General features: G+C 35.5%; 1 protein-coding gene across 3 annotated transcripts in view; it reads left to right on the forward strand.

Moving 5' to 3' along the window:
* SLC41A2 (solute carrier family 41 member 2) overlaps nt 1-19,140 on the forward strand; it is a 100,140-nt gene that overhangs the window by 48,375 nt on the left and 32,625 nt on the right. For all 3 annotated transcript variants that reach the window (XM_033116850.1, XM_033116851.1, XM_033116849.1), the window contains 3 exons: nt 2,881-3,025; nt 6,337-6,483; nt 16,105-16,252. In XM_033116850.1, the coding sequence (XP_032972741.1) occupies nt 2,881-3,025; nt 6,337-6,483; nt 16,105-16,252 (440 nt within the window). The remainder of the gene's footprint in view (nt 1-2,880; nt 3,026-6,336; nt 6,484-16,104; nt 16,253-19,140) is intronic.

A 19,140-nucleotide genomic window follows, 5' to 3' on the forward strand; every position in this document is an offset into this window, starting at 1 on the left:
TGGTGTTAATATAAATAAACACATTAAATTGTCAGTTGCATATACATGAAACCATGGATTATATTGATTATCTGCAGTCCTTTCTGGTCTCATGTGAATATCTCTTCCTCTCCCACCACCTTCTTGTATCTATCCCCAAGGCAAGACTGCAGCCCCCTAGTAACTTTAGCAAGTATGAGTTTAGGAAATGCTTACTTATTTTCTTGAGAAGATGGTTGCAGAAAAGTAATTTCATAGATTGCATTTCAAAGGCAAAGAAATAAGGGAATTTTTGGAAAAAATATCTGTACAACTACTTCTAAAACCACAGGGTTAGAAATAAGAAAATCTGGTATCTAGTGTTAGCTCTGACATGAACCAGCTGTATAACCTTTGTTAACTTGACCTTTCTGGCTTCATTTTTCTCTTCTAAGTCACAGTATTGCATTAGAGATATCGATGATCCTTTTCAGCTTGAAACTGTACAAATCTTAGCAGGGGTAATAATCAAAATATATACCAACCAGTAGACTACTATAAATTAATCCATAGATAAAAATTTAAAAATATATTATTCTATTTTATTTTTTAAATATCCTAAACTCTTACCAAGTAAATTGTTGTAGTATAAATCATTCATCAAATCATTCTAATAATTTCCTTTCAGCTTTTAATTTTTCCTTCCACTCTTAGTCTCAGTCCTTCCCTTGTCATCCTCTCTCCCTGCAACTGTTGGTGAGTTTGGGAGCCAGAGATCGCTGGGAGCTCACTGATCCTGGCTGCTGTGGCCCAAAGTCTGTGTCTGTCTTACTCCCCCAAGGATGCCTGAGAAACAGGGCACCCCATACAGGCCCATCAGGACACAGGTGGTTCCAGCCAGTGAGACAGCAACTGGTTGGAGCCCAGTTACCTGTGGACAAAAGCAGAGGGAGAAGGAAAGGTGGGGGAGGGGTACTCTGAGGCTTTATCTGCTAAACCTTGTGAAGAAGGGATGCGCTTAGGGCTAGCAAAAGCTCTTCTGACTGTAGCCGGCTATGAGGGTGGGAAGGACAGAGGAGGCACATGTTCTCACTAGCTGGGGTGGGTGCTTTCCTGGCCATGAAATGAGATGCAAAGCAGATTACCTGCTACGGATTTCTTCACAAGTGTGCAGGGTGGCCGCCTTGTCTAGTGTGCAAATTGTCAGATAAAGCCAAGTTTCTGATCCCATTGAAGAACCATTACCTCACCAGGAGGGATATGCCCTGCACTCACATCTAGTTAGGGCTATGGCCCCGGCTTCTCCTTGCCCCGTCCCCCTTCTCCTTGACCCAGACTTTGCTCTTTTCTTGAATACAGTTAGGCATTTCTTTTGCAGATTTACAGAATAGGCCTTCCTCATCTCAGCTGTGTGCTTCCATTTCTCTCTCTCTCTCTCTCTCTCTCTCTCTCTCTCTCTCTCTCTCTCTGTATATATATATATATATATATATATATATATATATATATATATATATATATGTCTGCCATAGGCTCCCTAGCTCTGTATTTTATTTCCAAGAGATAAAAGCTGTGTAAAATCCAGGGCTCCCTAGTTCTGTGTTTTATTTTCAAGAAAAACCTTGGAATCACAGTGCTAGAATTTACATTATTAATTAATTGTACTGCTTTTACATATTCATATTATTTACTAACCAGTGTGAAAATGCTGACATATTTTAACAACTGGTACAGCCATAGTGATGCTGACAGTTTGCAGCTCAGCTCTGAACCCCGGGGCGACGTCAACAGGAGCTGTAATGAAAGATAATGGGGCCAGAATCTAAGCAATGTGGCTCTTCCATTAAGTTGCTATGTGATAGGATTAGACTATTTGGAGTTTTTTACCCAGAGCCCTGGATTCCAGTACATGGATCAACTTCAAAGAGTCAGTGACACCCAGAAATACTACCAAAAATATTGAATGTGTCTGTAGAGAAAAGAATCTGTCTAAAATTTTCTCCAGATCACCAAAGGAGTCCATGACACAAACACAATTAAGAATTGGTGAAGTAGATTGTTCCTTTAGGGTTTTCTTTTAGTTCTGACATCTACTAAAATGATTCTGAGAATTCACAGTCAGTGTTTATTTTTTAGTTGCTGGGTTTTTTGTTTGTTTGTTTGTTTGTTTTCTTGAGTGTTGCTTTGTGGCACCACTGTGGGAAGCACTTTATATGTTTATGTAGTCCATTTCAATCTCAAATTAATCCTTTCAAGTTCAATATTATCGTTGTCATTTTTCAGATTAGGAGCTAAAGTTTTTATATAGCATTAATCATAATTGTGATTATATATGAGGTTATTATTTAACGTCTGTCTCTCCAACCAATCAGGAGCTGTCTCAGAGCAGGGAATAAATCGCTTCTGACCACATTATAGCCCAACAGCAGAGCGCCTGGTACATAATGGATTCTAAATGAATACATGTTGAATGAATGAATTTAAATAATTTGCCACAGGATTAAGTGGTATAGCCAAGGGTCAAACTCTTACCATTGGATTATAAAATCCAGTCTCTTGCCAACACTGCTCTAGCATCAGACGTCAGTGTTGTGGATTGGGTACTTTTCAATCTTAAGGGTGGTAGTTTCTTAGATGATTTGTGGATTATATCATCAAAGTCACTTGAGGTGCTTGTTAAAAACAGATTCCTGGTGGACCCTATTTTGTACCTGTTGCCACCAAATAAGGGCAGTTTGAGAACCTACCACCTTATAGAATATTAAAACCAAAATATGGTTTTGCTTCTTTAAAAGGTAAGGCAGCTCAGTTACCATATATAATACTTTCTTCTGACTTCTTGTATACATATTTACATAATTAGATTTAAAAATGTGCTTTCAAAATGAATTATTCCATTGGATTTTATTTAAAAATTTTTAGGTTCAAGCAACAGTAGTTGGATTTCTAGCAGCTGTGGCAGCAGTTATATTGGGCTGGATTCCGGAGGGAAAATACTACCTTGATCATTCCATACTTTTGTGCTCTAGCAGTGTAGCAACTGCCTTCATTGCGTCTCTTCTGCAGGGTAAGTACATTTACAAATGTCTACTCTACAGTTATTTTTGTGTTTTTTACTTTCAAATGGTTTCTTTCCCAAAATGATGCCTATTTTTATTTAAATGGTCCTTGTTCATTAAAAACACACACACACACACACACAAAACGGAAATGTTATGTACAAACCTTTAAAATATCTTATTTCAGATATACTTATTATATGTGTACTTTAGTGTAGAACAGACTTTCTGAGTTGACTCCTGGCCTTAGGTACACTGGTACAGTTCCCAAACAAGATCAAGATCAGGAAGATAGCCTAAATATTCATTTGTTTCTGTTGTTAGTTGAGAGAAACTCCTTTCTGGAAATCAGCCAGAGGAGTTACTGGCTTGTCAGTTGAGTAACATGGTTTCCAGGAATTCTGAGTTCCAAAAGCAGTCTCTCTGTTAAAATTTTTTCAAGTTTCAGATTTCAAAAGAAATTCTTCACTATCTCTGTGGCAATACAAATATAACCAGATGCTTAACACAGCAGATTGTTGGCTATAGAATTTGAAAGAACCAGATGTTTTCAAACATTAACTACATTAGAAATTTTCAGTTGGGATATCATTTTTTTATATTTATTAATATCAACTTTACACTAGAGAACTTGATTATTGTGGAATCATAAAGACTTGGTTCTTTGTATTTTACAGTTGCTATCTTCTAACCCTTACATCACCAGTAAAGATAAAAATAGAAGATTCTTATGTCAGATGATCCTATAATGAAGCTAACTTTTTGGCTGCGTTCTTTCCCAGAATTTAGAGAATTTAATTATCATTAAGACTTGATTTTTAAATATTTTCAAGCATTTTGTTTTAGTTCTTACATATTATTCTGGGTAGTTCCTTGTCTATACTATAGTCATGTGCTGTATAATGACATTTTGGTCAACGCTGGACCACACATATGATGGTGGTCCCATAAGATCATGGGGATGAAAATTCCTATTGCCTAGTGAAGTCACAGACATTGTAATGTCTTAGCACATGTCTGAGGTTATGCTGGTATAAACAAACCTACTGCTCTGCCAGTCATAGAAAAGTATAGCACATACAGTGATGTATAGTACATAATACTTGAAAATAAACAACTACGTTACTGATTTATGTATTTACTATACCATTTATCATTATTTTGGAGTGTATTCTACTTATTAAAAGAATTGCTCTAAAATAGTATGATGTGTTACGTGGGCAGCAGCCTTATACATCTCATGTTTACTGTGTCTCAACTGAATCATTTTGTCTTGTGATGGATTGAATCTCATGCTGTGTTGCATGGTAACATGATGTACAGGCTCGTAGCCTAGGAGCAATAGGCTGTATGATTTGGCCTCAGTGTGGATTAGGCAATGTCAGCTAGGTTTGTGTAAGTGCCCTCTGTGATGTTCGCACAGTGACGAAATTGCCATGCATTTCTCAGATTGTATCTCTGTTGTTAAGCAGCATATGACTGTATATAAAGTTACTAGAATTGAATGGAGTCAACAGTGGCCAAAACAGAGTGATGTGAAGCTATTAGAAAATAAATTTCTGGTAAAAAAAAAAATGTTAAAGCATTAGCACTCTAGTTAGGTGCATTTGCTTTGGCTTTCTTTCTAATTTTGTTTCACTTAAGAACTGTTTTAAACAATTCAGTCTAGCAAGTATTTAAATTGTCTAGAATTTTGAAACCATAAAATTTCATATTTTTAAAATATATTTGTTTGATACTTCTTACTTTGAATAATGTGTGTTCTAATTTTATGATAACTTGACCTTTAACATATGTAGAGCAGATAGTATTAACCACCTTTTGTAGGTGACAAAACTGACTCAGGCAAGGTAACTTGTCCAATTTCATCAGCTTGTTCATAGAAAAATCATAATTAAAACCTGTTTCCTGACTCCCAGCTCTTTCCATTGGTCTATGATGGCAAAATATTTTTTTTTCCAGCTAAAATGATGTAGATGGCATTCTGTCATAGAACTTTCCATATCGATCTGCAAACGTTCTGATTTTGAAAAACGAATTCTATATGATCACATGTTGATTGATTATTACATAATACATTTAAAAAATTTTTCTGCCATTGCTTTTTTTTGTTCCTCAATGATATTATGGGAAAGGTAAGTCCATAGATTGAAAAAGCCTCCAGTAATATTAGATGTGAGAGACATTGTTTGAAGCAAGACAAAAATTTTACTTTTAGTAATTTTGTCTTTAATGAGGTAGTAGAAAAAAACACTGGACTAGAGTTACTTACAATCTATGTGACCTTAGGCAGGAATTTAAACCCCTCTCAGGACCTTAGTTTTATCATCTATAAAATGAGTTCGCTAGAATAAAATCATCAGAGTCATTTTCAGTCTAAAAATGCTGTGAGATTGTGTTTCTTTAATAGTCGTATTTAGGCTTCCAAACTGATTTTTATTAGCACATCAGTAAACTCATCTTAAATTGTCTCTCTACTGCATCCTCTTAATGAGTATGTTGGCGTGAGAGAGAATCTATACAATTAGATATGGATATAAGTATTCTTTTTCTCCCATTTCTATGATTCAGGAAAATAAGGATTTAAAAGTATAAGTACAGAGCCACATTTTCACCTTCTATTCTTCAGTTGTAGGTTCCTAGACAGAAACTTTGGGTTTAGGAAACATTTGACATCTTGTTCCCACCATATTGTATTAGTTTGGCTCAAATAAATTATTATAAGAGGTAAAACACAAAAAAGCTTTGAGTTTAAAGAATATCCTTTACAAAGACAGCTTCTTACGTTCTGGCCTGGTGTTCAAAATTTAATTACTTCTCTCCTCTTACCATTTCAACATTCTTAAACAATAAAATGAAACAAGCAGTTCTGGCTACCACTATGTAAACAAATCTGTTTTTATTGGTTTTCTTCCCAATTGCTATGCATATAAATATGACTTACCTTTCTTTGACATTTTCATTGTTTATTTGAGGGTTAAAATAAAATCTTTGAGTTTGATAACACACAGAGGTTACGAAATGGCACACGTTACCAAATTTGAACCTTTAGCTTTAGTGTTATTTTACAGTAAGTTTTCGGATCTCTAAATGCAATATTGAACTTCTCAAATCTTCTATGATTCCTTGAATTTTCAATTTGTTGAAAGGTGTTTTGCCAAAGCATTAACATAAAATGTTTTGTTTGCTTTAGTCAGCTTGTCTAAGCAGTCTCACTGGAACTGATACGCTGTTTGTTTAGCCTATATATTTCAGTACTTGGGGGGATTGATAGTCTTTAAAATCATAGCATAAATGTAATGAGGTTTCTTTCTTCTAGGAATAATAATGGTTGGGGTTATCGTTGGTTCAAAGAAGACTGGTATAAACCCTGATAATGTTGCTACACCCATCGCTGCTAGTTTTGGTGACCTTATAACTCTTGCCATATTAGCTTGGATAAGTCAGGGTTTGTACTCCTGTCTTGGTAAGTTGACTTGAAACTAAACATAATGTGTTATTCAGAGTTTCTTTAAATAAATATTGTAACAGCAATGCTGTGAATCTGTGGTGGCCTTCATCCTTATTAGAACTGTGGTTGAGACTGATTAGAGCAATAACTGCCATTTGTTGTACACCTACTATGCATTCTGCTTCTCATATATTTTTTTCCTCACATATTTTTTCTCTTCTTAATAGAGTTTAAAACTCTATAAGATAAGGTTTATCATCTCTAATTTCAGATAAAAAAACTGAGGATCTCACGGATTATGTTTGTTACCCACTGCTGGTAAGAAGTTGAACACGGGTCTGTCCTATTCTGTGACTTCTGCCCTTTCCTCTAAATGTGTAGCCAGTGAGGAGTCAACCTAGGGTGTTCTGATACGTGCATTATACTCCTATCCCAGAACACAAGGTTATGATAGTGCTTGAAACTGAGCGATTTCCCTCCCATCAGAAACCAACATGGCAATTAACAAAAAGAAAAAAAAGAAGTCACCATGAAAATAAACCTGAATGCTGTGTGATACTGCAGTCATCTTATATGTGTGATTCCTGATGATAGTGACAGTCTATCACAGAGTTTTAAACAATAAAATGAATTGTTTAACATGAATTGTTTAAACATCATAAAATGAATTGTTTAACATTTTATACATTTCATTTCAATTGTTTAAACATCTTATATGTGTGATTCCTGATGATAGTGACAGTCTATCACAGACAGTATTTATAGAATCTAATGAATTGTTTCCATGCATATTTATACTCTGGACTACTGTCAGTGTAAGTGAATATGATTTGTGAGAATTGGTTTAGTGTTAAAAGTTGGGTGTGGTTCATTTTTTTAAGATGCCAAATTTAAAAAAAATTAAAAGAAACTAGAAACCCACAGTAATAAAAGAAAAAGAAGATAGTTGATAAGCCAAGCCAGAAGAATTTATTCACATATCCTCATATATTTTCATGGATTCTAGGCAGATATATGGTATATTTTAGACTGAATCTAAAGTACATTTGGTTTGAAGAAGAGTCTTAGATATGTGTTTTTGAACTAGAGAAAGGGCTTTAACCTAACAAAGGCAGGAATTTTTTACTTTTGGAGGTAGCAATGGAGGCTTCATTTAATATATAAAATTACCTTATTTATTGAGTAGCATAAAAACAATATTCAGTAAGACTCAATGTATATGTTCAAGGAATATTCTTCTCATTTAGAAGATAAGATGTTTCCACTTGAAGTAAAGTAAAAAATAATAATCAATGGCCTAAATGTAAGATGTTATTCTTGTAGATCTTGAGTTATTGTTGTTGTGAAATGTACAAGGAATGATGTAAATTCAAGTATATTTGGCATAATCCTCCATTTCTCTCTCAATCAAAAAAAAAAGCAAGTATATTTGGCGTAATCCTCAATTTCTCTCTCAATCAAAGAAAATTAGAGTTATGTTATTAAAGGGATAATCTGCTCCAATGTATATTTATAGGGTGATAATTGGTCATCCTTTTTTCCTCGGAATTACTATCCAATTTAGAAATTGATGCTGAAGTCCGGGATTGAAATACTAGTTTGTGGCTAGTAGTAGTAGGGAATGTGACTTAATCTTGTTCTCCTGCTCTGTTAAACTTATTCACCCACCCCCAGGCAGACAGCTGGACAATTTGTAGGCCTTACCCCCGCAGCTGCAGGCTGCTAACTATTGGGGAAGGGAGACTGTCGTCAGTAGTCTGGATCCCAAAAGAAAAAGGGATGAGTTAGACATAGTCTAGTCTTACCAATTAGATAAATCCCTTCCACTTTGAGGAGGAGGTAAGGGAGAAGAAGGAAGGACCAGAAGAGGGTGAAGGGTTTCTTCCTGATATTATTAAGAGGACAGAAATTCTGTGGGTTTGGCCAGGAACATTGAGGGTGCAGCTGGGGATGGGGATGAAGGGATGGTGGTGGTTCCGAGATGGGTTCTTTTACATACATTAAAAAAAAAAAAAAGTATATTATTTGCAGACTTCAGTACTTAGGTAACCGTGCAGTCATTGGTAACATATTTCTTAGCTGCTTGCTAAATACCAGTGTCTCCTCTGTTAAAGCAATAGTGGTAAGAAAGTAAGAAAGAGAATACCATTGAAGAATGTTATCATAATAAATATGACAATGTTATAATGTTACATACCTAAGTATTATAGATTCCCAAAGATAAATCACTTTTGAGGAAAATAACGTGTGCTGACTTTTCAAATTTTATTTTTAAAAATTATACAAGTGACAAATGTTCCTTATAAAAGACTTAATCATAATGTGTTACCATCTAAAGCTTTCCATTTTTGAGTGTTATATATGATATATTCGTAGCTTACCTGGATCAAGAAATAAAGTGTAATGGAATGATACCATCAGAGAGCATAATTTTGAAAAATAATTTTATTATTAAATATTGCTTAGGCTTTTCTGCGCCTTACTTGTCTTCCGAAAGTTGGCTCAAAATAATTCAAGATGTATAAAATAGGATTTTATACATTTCATCTGTATCATTTATCTCCCTAAAAAGATGTTATTTTTAATGGGCTACTGTGATACTGTGATTTATAAGAAATATATATTTGGTCATTCAGGTCAGAATATATTTTTCATATATATTTGGTCTTCATCCAAGTTTCCTGGCTGACAGCTCCCAAACCCCTGGGAATTTTCTGAGCAATAAGAGCAATGGGAGCATCTTCTGTAATAATATATTGTCATAATACCTTGTCCTTAGTTTCTGAAATTGCTTTAGAGCCATAAAGGTGAAACAGGATACCTTGTTATGAATAACAAGCCCCTTCTCACCACAACTGGATTTATATTAATGAGGTGACTTTTGGAAAACACCTAAGGATGGGGGCTGGTTGCCAGGAGAACCAACCAAGAATAGAAGGTTAGATCTTTCAGTGCCACCCGTGATGTCTGGGGAGTGGAGAAGGGCTGGAGGTTGAATCAATCAGCAGTGGCCAGTGATTTAATCAATCATGCCTATATAATGAAGCCTCCAAAAAACCCCAAAAGGATGGGGTTGGGAGAGCTTAGGAGTTGGTGAACACATAGAGACTTGGGAAGCGTTTTGTACTTGGAGAGGGCGTGGAAGCCCTGCACCTTTTCCCCATATCCTGCCCTGTGCATTGCTTCCATCTGGCTGTTCCTGTTATATATATTCTTTTTTATAATAAACTGTTAATCTAGTAACATGTTTCTCTGAGTTTTGTGAGCCACTCTAGCAAATTAAACCCACAGAGGGGTTTGTGGGAACCTCTGATTTGTAGCCATTCGACCAGAAGCCCAAGAGACAACTCGAAATTGTTATTGGTATCCCAGTGGCAGGGGAATAGGCTTACAAGACTGAGCCCTTAACCTGTGGAATCTGGTGCTGTCTCACGTATATAGTGGCAGAATTGAGTTGAATGGTAGGACACCCAGCTAGTGTTAAAGAATTGCTTGGTGGTGTGGGAACCCACAGCCCTTCCAACCCCACACTAGAATTGGTACTAGAATCATAGCTACTGACTGATTCTATAGCTAATTTAATAAAGGTTTTTCTGAAGAGTCAGTGTTCGGATTTCTAAAGTGTCTGCATTATGACCACTAGGGGGCCTCATAAAATCAGCAGTTGTAAGCCTAGTGTTCAGTGGTATTCTGAATACAAAGATTAGGAGCCTGCACATTTAAATCCCAAGACCGCATTCATCCTGCTGAGATGCCTATCCTGAACTCTATAGGAAACACTTAGCAGTCTTCAGAGATAAAAAGAGAATTTGATGGCAGCTATCGGCTTTGGTTATAGAGCCCATGTATTATTATATGGCTCTCAAAGAATTGGACATAGAGGAAAGTCTCCCCTAACTTCTCACTTAGGATTTTGGATATTCAGAAATGACTTTGAACAGCTCTCCTGATGTCCTGTCAGCTTTGGTACATGTACTGAGACTCAACATTCATTCAGTGTGCTACTCGTACCTTTCTTTTAGTCCTGATAAAATTTGCAGATTTCTGATATCTAAAATAAATATGGATTTTCCCCTCTCACCTCTCCATCCCTCAAAAAAAAAAAAAAAAAAAAAACAAAAAGACAAAGTAAACAAGCCCAGAGCTTTCTTTTCTCCTAATTGACTTTATTTTTTGGAGTCACCCTGAGTAAGTCTTTATTACTTAATGAACTCAAAGGTTTAGTCTGGTACTTATGCCTCCTGCAGTCACCAGAAACTTACCTTGTCACGGTCCACTTTCTGCTCCCCACTTTCTGTACCTTATACTCCATCCAAACTCAGCCATTTCCTGATTCTTATACAAGCTTGTGATTTTTCTCTTTTCTTCCTTACGTCATTCCCCTCCCCTCCTTGAAGTCTACCCAGCATCCTTTTTTCCAACACAAAATTTGTAGTTTTCCCCAATCTGAGGTGATCCTTTTCTCCTCTGAATTCCTGCAACACTTTATTGATACTTATGACATTCTTTACATCTGGACAGTCATGAGAGCTTTTTGCATAAATGTAGCACATTTCTTTAAGAGGATATAAACTTCTTGAGGACAAAGTTGTGTTTTCATTCTAGCATTCTAGCATTCTAGCATCAAAGTTGTAGTTTCATTTGTAGCATGCCATAGTGGATGCTAAGTAAATAGCACTTCACCAAGTGCTTTATTATTTTTGAAAGCTATTTAATTAATGTGAGTAGAAGTTATAGAGGAAATAGTATATGCATGGAAAGTAGAAGATATATATCCCCATGATTTTTGCCATACTGTCTGTCCAATACCTTAATAAATTATAATGAAACATGATCCTTTCAATGAGGACTTAGTATTTCGGAAATATTGGAAAGGTATCTTGCCTTAGCAGAAAGTATCTAGAGATTAGTATCATTATAGAAAAATTAAAATGGCTACTTATGGCTAGAAAAGATCTATTTTGAATGGAAATAGAAGAGGAAATAGAAAGTTTAGAGAGTAATCTAAACTCTGGGTTATGACATGCTTTGGTGTGACTTGCAGAGAAAATATAAAGGCATTTATTCATTCATACAGTAAGCTTTAAACCTGTAGTAACCTTTAAAAGCTATTAAAAGGATCCAAAGTTGGGCCAGTAACTGAAATACCTGTACACAACTATTGTTGCGCTCTCTTTCTTCTTGCATAATTGTGAGAGGATTGTAAAAACTCTTTTTCAATTATTTTTAACTGCATGGCTATATAATCCTTGTACGTGATCTTTATTGATTTGAAAATTATCAGCTTTTCTCTTTGTAGCCAAGATCCTAGAAGCAAAATGTTGATTGATTTCTCATTCTTCATGGTTAACTTGAAAAAGGTGGTTTAGTTGACGCTGTAAGAGCAGTAGCAATCAGCCTCAGGTTGTTACTTCAGTTCTGTGGAAACTAGCAGAGATGCCACCTGGTTATTTACAGGACATTCTGTCATGTCACTGCCTTGATGTGCTGAAGTGAGCAGAAACTACATGTATTGGCATGTCATTCTTCTTCAGAGTTCTTCAGCACTGTATCATCTTAGTTGAGAGCGATCCTAGGTCAATTTAGTGAGAAAATTCTGATGGTAATTATAAAGGGCATTTTAAAAGTTGTTTATAACAATTTATCATGCCCATTGCTTTGTTGTTTACACACAAACAGCTAACATGCAAAGACATCACTCATAGCAGCTACATGTTTGAGAAGAATTCAGGGTGGGAATAATGAATGCTGTTAATGAAATTGTATAGCAGTAGTTGCAAAATGCCTCCAACAATCTAATAAAAGGTGAAAGCTGTGAATGGAAAAGATGGCCGCTATGTTTGGCAGTTAAATGGAAACATAGCAATTTGAACTTCTTTTGCTGTTTTAATCCTTACTTCTCTGTAGTTTACCTATATCACAGAATCAGTACCAATATACACAGGTATTAATTAGGCTTAAAATTCCACAAAGTTTTACTTATTCTCCTGTATTTATTTCTTATTGCTGCAGTAACAAATTATCACAACCTTGTGGCTATGCTACCTTTTATGTCTGGCTTCTTTCAATTAGTATGTTTCTAAGGTGCATCTGTGTTGTAACAAGAATCAGTACTGAATAACATTCCGTTGTGTAGATTAATAATATGGCTGAATACGAATATGGATATACCACATTTTGTTTATTATTCACCATTTAATGGACATTTGGATTTCTTCCACTTTTTGGCTATTATCAATAATGCTGCTATGAACAATTCTGTACAAGTTTTTGCATGAACATATGTTTTCAGTTCTCTTGGTATATACCTGGGAGTGGAATTGCTGAGTCATATGATAATTCTGTTTTAAGTTTTTGAGGAACTGCACACTTATTATTTTTAGTTTTTTTCCTGAGAAAGTTTTCCTTCTCTTTGAAAATCCAGGATAATAATTCTGGGGTTGGGATGGTGGGTTGTTTTTCAACTTTAGATGACCTTCCAGAGATTTAGTGTTGAGAATAGCTTAAAACCTGCAATGGTGCGCCCCTCTTGACCTGAAAATGAAACAAAATGGTCTAACCTAGCAGAATATTCTTTTCATTTGTGTTTAATGGATTTTAATGCTTTTGGTTTTCTATTTAATCCTATAAAGAGACTGTTGTCAACCTTAGTTGTTTTTGGAGGTAAGAATGCTTCCTAATTAAGATGTTATCTATTCTTATCTATGGTTTAAAAAGGAGAACTAGGAACCCATTTAATAAATGTTTTTTTATTTTTAAAATATCATGGAGAAAATGACACCTATTTGTGGCATTAGTCATATCCCTTTGAATGGAAGAAGATATTTAAATGAATTTTGTAGTATAATTATTTTGAAGATGTGATGGCAAATCCAGAGAAAGCCATGAGAATAAAGTTTGGATGTTATTTTAATTAGTATACATATACTGATTGTTCCTACCTGATAGGAAAAAAATTGAATTTCTAGCTAGTTCAAATATCTTTAGTTATAAGTTAGAAGATGTTTAAATATCTTAAGAAGATGAAGAAATATAAAGTTCAATGAAAGGTAAGAGTATGAATAGGGTTGAAGAATTTTGTGAGATGTCAGAAAAATTTAGTAACATTTAACTTAAATCTAAGACTGTAGACTATAAGGTCTATAAGATCAACTCTGTCTTTAAGTTATGAAGTCTCTACTATACAAAATAAGTATTAGAGTCATTGAGAAGAATTCAGAATGTTGGCTGAAATCTCTGATCATAAAAAAAACCTTGATCAGCTAAAAGGATATTACCAAAAATATACTGGAATGATGTAATTGTTTCAAGAAGGAATAGGCAACTTTTAACCGTAGGGAGATTTAGGACTAAGGATAAAAATATTTGAGAATTCAACTCATGATATTGATGGTTTAATGCTAATGAGGCAGTACATATTGTTTATATACTTGTTAGCCCATTAGAGTAACATGTCCGTCTTCTAATTCCATTTTTTAATTTATAATTAAGCAACTGACTTATTCTTGTGGTTGTTAAACAGAAATCTTGCCAAATTTGTATACGTTATATGAATATTTATGAAAACTTAAGACCCTCCATATTTACACATTTCATTTATTAGATTTATAAAGATTATTTTAAGTACTTAGATACTTTTATGAGACAGGTGAAATGTCTAACATAAGCAGAATGTCTCAGGATATTTAACTAAATTTGTAAATGCCAAATATTATCCCAAACTCCTAAAAATAATTTCTGGTTGAATGCTTGACACTGTGAATGTAATGTTGTTACATGCTAAATTGTTTTGTTTTTCTTTAGAAAGTATTGGACTTTGTTCTTGTAGGTGTTTATCTGTGGATTAGTCTGAGCCTTACAAGGCTTGGCTTTATGCTTTCCGAGCAGATCTAGAGCAGACCTTATACTAGGGCTAGCTTTACTACTAAGACGTGACCCTTCTTGGGTCTACTGAATGTTCTCAGTGTTCAAAGAGACCTCTCCTCTCTAGGGGGTTCGATCTTCAATGACTTCCAGCCCTTTGTAAACTCTGAGAATTTTTCAGTTTAAAATTCCCAATTATTCTTGTCCTAGCCATGTGGAGTTTACCCTATGGCTTGATATTCAGTTCTCAAACTCTTTCTCTGGTAGCTTCTTCTTTTCCAGTATTTTACCCTACAAATTCTTGCTGCCCTACACTCACTCTGCTGGAGTTCTCCCTTCCTGAACTGTGGTCTGGAATGTACCTTTAGTCAGAAAGCTGAGACTATTGTAGGGCTTTTCTCATTTCTTTCCCTCCTCTCTGGGAATACTATCTTGCAAAGCCAGCTGTCCAGTGTCTAAAAACAGTTGATATCTATCTATCTATCTATCTATCTATCTATCTATCTATCTATCTATCTATCTATCATCTATCCATCCACATATGAAAAATCTTCTAGTCTTTCTGAAAGCACTTAAAATTTTGTTCAGAGGAGACATACATCAGGTCTACAAAGCAAGACAAATAGCCAAGCCCAGAGTCAATGAGGCAGAGAAGTACACTTTCTCTATAGGAAAGCATAACAAGGACGGGGAGAGAATGAATAACTGATCAAGACTATCTACCACAGAGAGTTATAACAAAGTCCTGGCAATCTGTTACCTCAGCGTGTCCCAAATAGCAAGGTGTTAGTAATGACGGCGATGGCTATGATGATAGTAAGCGTTCGATAAATGTTAGCTATGTGCCTGGGCACTATTCTAGTTAACATGTATTAATTCTCTTCAGACTCGCAATAACCCCATTCCATAGGTACTATTATCATTACCATTTTATAGACAAGGAAATTGAAGTTCATGGAAATTAAATTTCTTATCCAAGGTAAGTTGTAACACTGTGATGTGAAACTAGGTAGTCTGACCGAACTGTGATTAATACAGTGTACTATGTTCTCTCTTAGCATAGTAAAGGTTCTGAGTAGTTCTGCAGTGAAGAAATCTGTTTAACTTTATTAAACCTAGTTTTACAATTTTTTTTGGAACTTGGAACACGACATCGCATTGGGGGGATATCTATTCTTAAAAGGTTGGCCAGTATTCCACGGAATACTTGTACTATAAGATCCTTGTGGATAAAAACAATATGCTGCTTGACTTTAGAGTTTAGAGTTAAGTGCAGTAAATTCAGATAGATGTCATTTTCTCGCAACTCTTGCTATATCTTAGCTGTGACCTTAATCTCCTAAGCCTCAGTTTCTTCATAAAATAGAAATGACGGTATCTACGTCATACTTGTGAGGACAATTAGTGAGATGATGACTAGAAAGCATTTAACACAGTACTTGGTAAATAGTAGGAGCCAAATAAATATTCGCTTTTTTATTGTTGTTATTGTTGTTACTATTATTATTGCTATTCCCATCTAGGTCACATAGCTATTTCAATAAATGTTTGTTGAATTAATGTATTAGTTTTCGGTTACATTACTTAATATTTTTACCTTGTCTATAGTTTTAACTTTGAAATTTTTAGAAAATATGTAACATGTGAATATGTTTGATAACTTCATGTCTTCTGGCAAACTTTTACTTTTAATATTTACATTTGTTACATGATTAGAAGAGAGGTTGACATGTTGTCTTTTTTTTTTTTTTTTTTTTTTTTTTTTAATTTTAGAGACCTATTACTACATTTCTCCATTAGTTGGTGTCTTTTTCTTGGCTCTAACTCCTATCTGGATTATAATAGCTGCCAAACATCCAGCCACAAGGACAGTTCTCCACTCAGGCTGGGAGCCTGTCATCACAGCTATGGTTATAAGTAGGTTAGTATTAAAGTGTGTGTGTGTGTGTGTGTGTGTGTGTGTGTGTGTGTTCCATATGCATGATCTATGTGTATATTAAAACAAATCAATTGCCTGTTTTTATTTCTTGGATCTGTTATTTCATATCCAATTCTATATTATCCCAGGTAATAAGGGATATAAGTGACAGGAATGATACAAGTGCCAGGAATCATTTGGCTTCCAGTTTCAGACATTTCCCCAAACAAATCCTTATGAGATCCCAGAGTAAAATCTAGTGGTGTTTGTATGTATGTGTGTTTTAAACTGACAAGGACGTTGCTTATTTTTAATAGTAAATTGCTCAGATGGGTCTCCAAAAGCCTTAGAAATGTATGTACCACTTGACTACTTCCATTTCTAGGACTCTCGCAGGACTTAAGGATATAGTTAAGGATATTTGCAGAAGATTTAGTTGCCAGGATCCTCATCACAGTGAAATTTTTAATGAATGAAAAAGAGAGAGAACACCTTAGAGGCCTAGCAATTAGGTAATGATCGAGTAAAGTGTGGCATAGTCACAAGACGGAGTATCAGTCGGGTGCTAAAAATTACATTGTAACATTTCGATTGACATGGAAAGGTGTTCATTATACATTTAGTGAAAAGAGTAAGCTAGAAATTAGTATAAATTTCCTGTTAAACATGGTAGATTGACACAAGTTTATATTCCTTCCTGAAACAACTAAAATGACAATAGTGATGAAACCACAAAGACAGAGGGAGAGCAGAGGGGACAGTAGGTGTGAGAGTCAACAAAATTAGTGAGATAGGAATCGGACGGATGATTGTTAACTGAACAATCAGAACATAAATAGCTAAAATGTAAGCACTTGCAGAGAGAGAGGGCACCCATAAGAAGCAAGCTGCTCTGAGCCTCAGAAACTAAGAAAGGTAGAGGAATTAGTGGCCCTGAGTACTTCTGAAAGCTGACATAAAGAAGATTGGTTGAAAGTTTATGTAAGAAGCAATTAGATCCTCAAAGCCTTTCTCCAGCTTGCCCACCCAGGTGACTGTCTCCTTCCACCTTAGCAGAAGACGAGAATTAGTATAACTCTGGAGAGGCTAAATCAGAGAGGCTCTGTATGGATTCAGAACCCCCTGCCAAAGTGAAGCTATGGATTAAGTACTGTATGAAAAATAGGAGGATTAGGTGAACAGTGAAAACCCTATCCCACTTCCTTTTCTTTGCTTGTAGACTGCTGGATAAAGTCTTTCTGAGGAAAGTCATCAGCACAACATTAAAATCTGCAGACACTGTCCCTTGTGAGTCTTTTAGTGAAAGAGCTGCATGCCCACCTGCCCGTTGTTCAGTGAGGCTCACCTGCTGGCAAGCTCTGCCCAGGTGCACAAAGAGCTACAAGTGTGCTTTGCAGTACCCGTTAAGGATGAGCAGACTGTAACGGATTGCCAGACATTTGTTTAAGGCTTCTAACATGAAAGACAGACAAAAAAATATTTAAAAAAAAAATACTCAAAGCAAGTCCGGGGATAGTTGAAAACCATCAAAAAATTATCACCGTGTCCTCAGAGAAATAAGAGAAACTGTGGCATCCACAATGTACGATCAGAATGTTTTACTATGGAGGATTTGAAAAATAGGAAGAGCTCTTGAGTATTTAAAAATGCATAAATAGCAGAAACAAAAAAATTAGTAGTAAAGTTAGAAGATAGGGTTGAGGAACTATTTTGGAAAGTAGAACAGAGAGCAAAGAGGTGGACAACTGGAGGCAAACAATAAGGAGAGGAAATTATTAAAGAAATAATACAAGAAAATTCCCCAGAACATGGGCTTCCAGATTGAAATGGACCACTGAGGACCCAGCACAATGAATTAGAATAGGAGAGACCCAAATCAAAGCACATTATCATAAATCCCAGAATCCTCCAGAGAGAACAAAACAAGTTACATATAAAAGACTGGGAATCAGAATGATGTCAAATAGCAACACTAGAAGTGATTCTTTCAAAATTCCGAGGCAAAATTATTTTGAACATAAAATATGGTCTTATTATCAACCAAGTGTTAGGATAGATTCAAGAAGTTTTCAGACATGCAAGATCTCCGAAAATGTACTTCCCATATACCCTTTCATGTAAAAGATGATAGATACAGGAATGAGGAAATCCATTTCATGACAGCATGTGGTTCATTTTTCTGGAATGCAGATTGCTCTTTCCTGGAAGATTCAGGCAACCGGATCCTCTGAAATTTTGGGACTTGGTCATATCCGTAGGCCAAAACCCAGCATGGGAAGATTACAGATGGCTGCTGTGCACCAGGCCTAGAGATAAACTGTCCAGGTTGGCAGGAGGACACTGGGTTTAGGGAGGAATGTCTCTAAGAGAAACAAGAGTGGAATTGATCAGTCACCTGAAATGTCTTCAGAGGAATTTCATTATACTTGGTTACAAATTTGAGGCTGAATTAGTAATAAGTAGCTAAAACAATGAAGAAAAACATGAGACAAAGCCAAAAGTACAAGTGAAGAAATCTAGTAACATACTTTGTGGCTCAGTTGTGAATAATGATTCCATTGTTATAATAAAATAACCCTAAATATTTCACCAAAAAGTACAACCAGATTGGCAGAATGTGATGGCAGGAGGAAAGGAGTTCTGAAGGGACTAAAGTGGGGAGGGAAGGGTAAGCAAGACTAAATCCTCCATCTGCCATCGTGGAAGTCATTAGGTAAAAATTAAAAATCAAGAAATAGTAGTAAAAACATGTTGTTTAGAAATACAGAATTAAGTGCCAGAAGAAACAGACTTAAGAAGTTGAAAAGAATTGCTAGTGGAAAGCAGAATCTGGGGTGGGACTAGGGACTACGAGTATTTTATAAGCTTTGTGGTACTTTTACTTTTTAAAC

The sequence above is a fragment of the Rhinolophus ferrumequinum genome, chromosome 10, assembly GCF_004115265.2.
Source record: "Rhinolophus ferrumequinum isolate MPI-CBG mRhiFer1 chromosome 10, mRhiFer1_v1.p, whole genome shotgun sequence".
In the NCBI taxonomy this organism is placed as follows: domain Eukaryota; kingdom Metazoa; phylum Chordata; class Mammalia; order Chiroptera; family Rhinolophidae; genus Rhinolophus; species Rhinolophus ferrumequinum.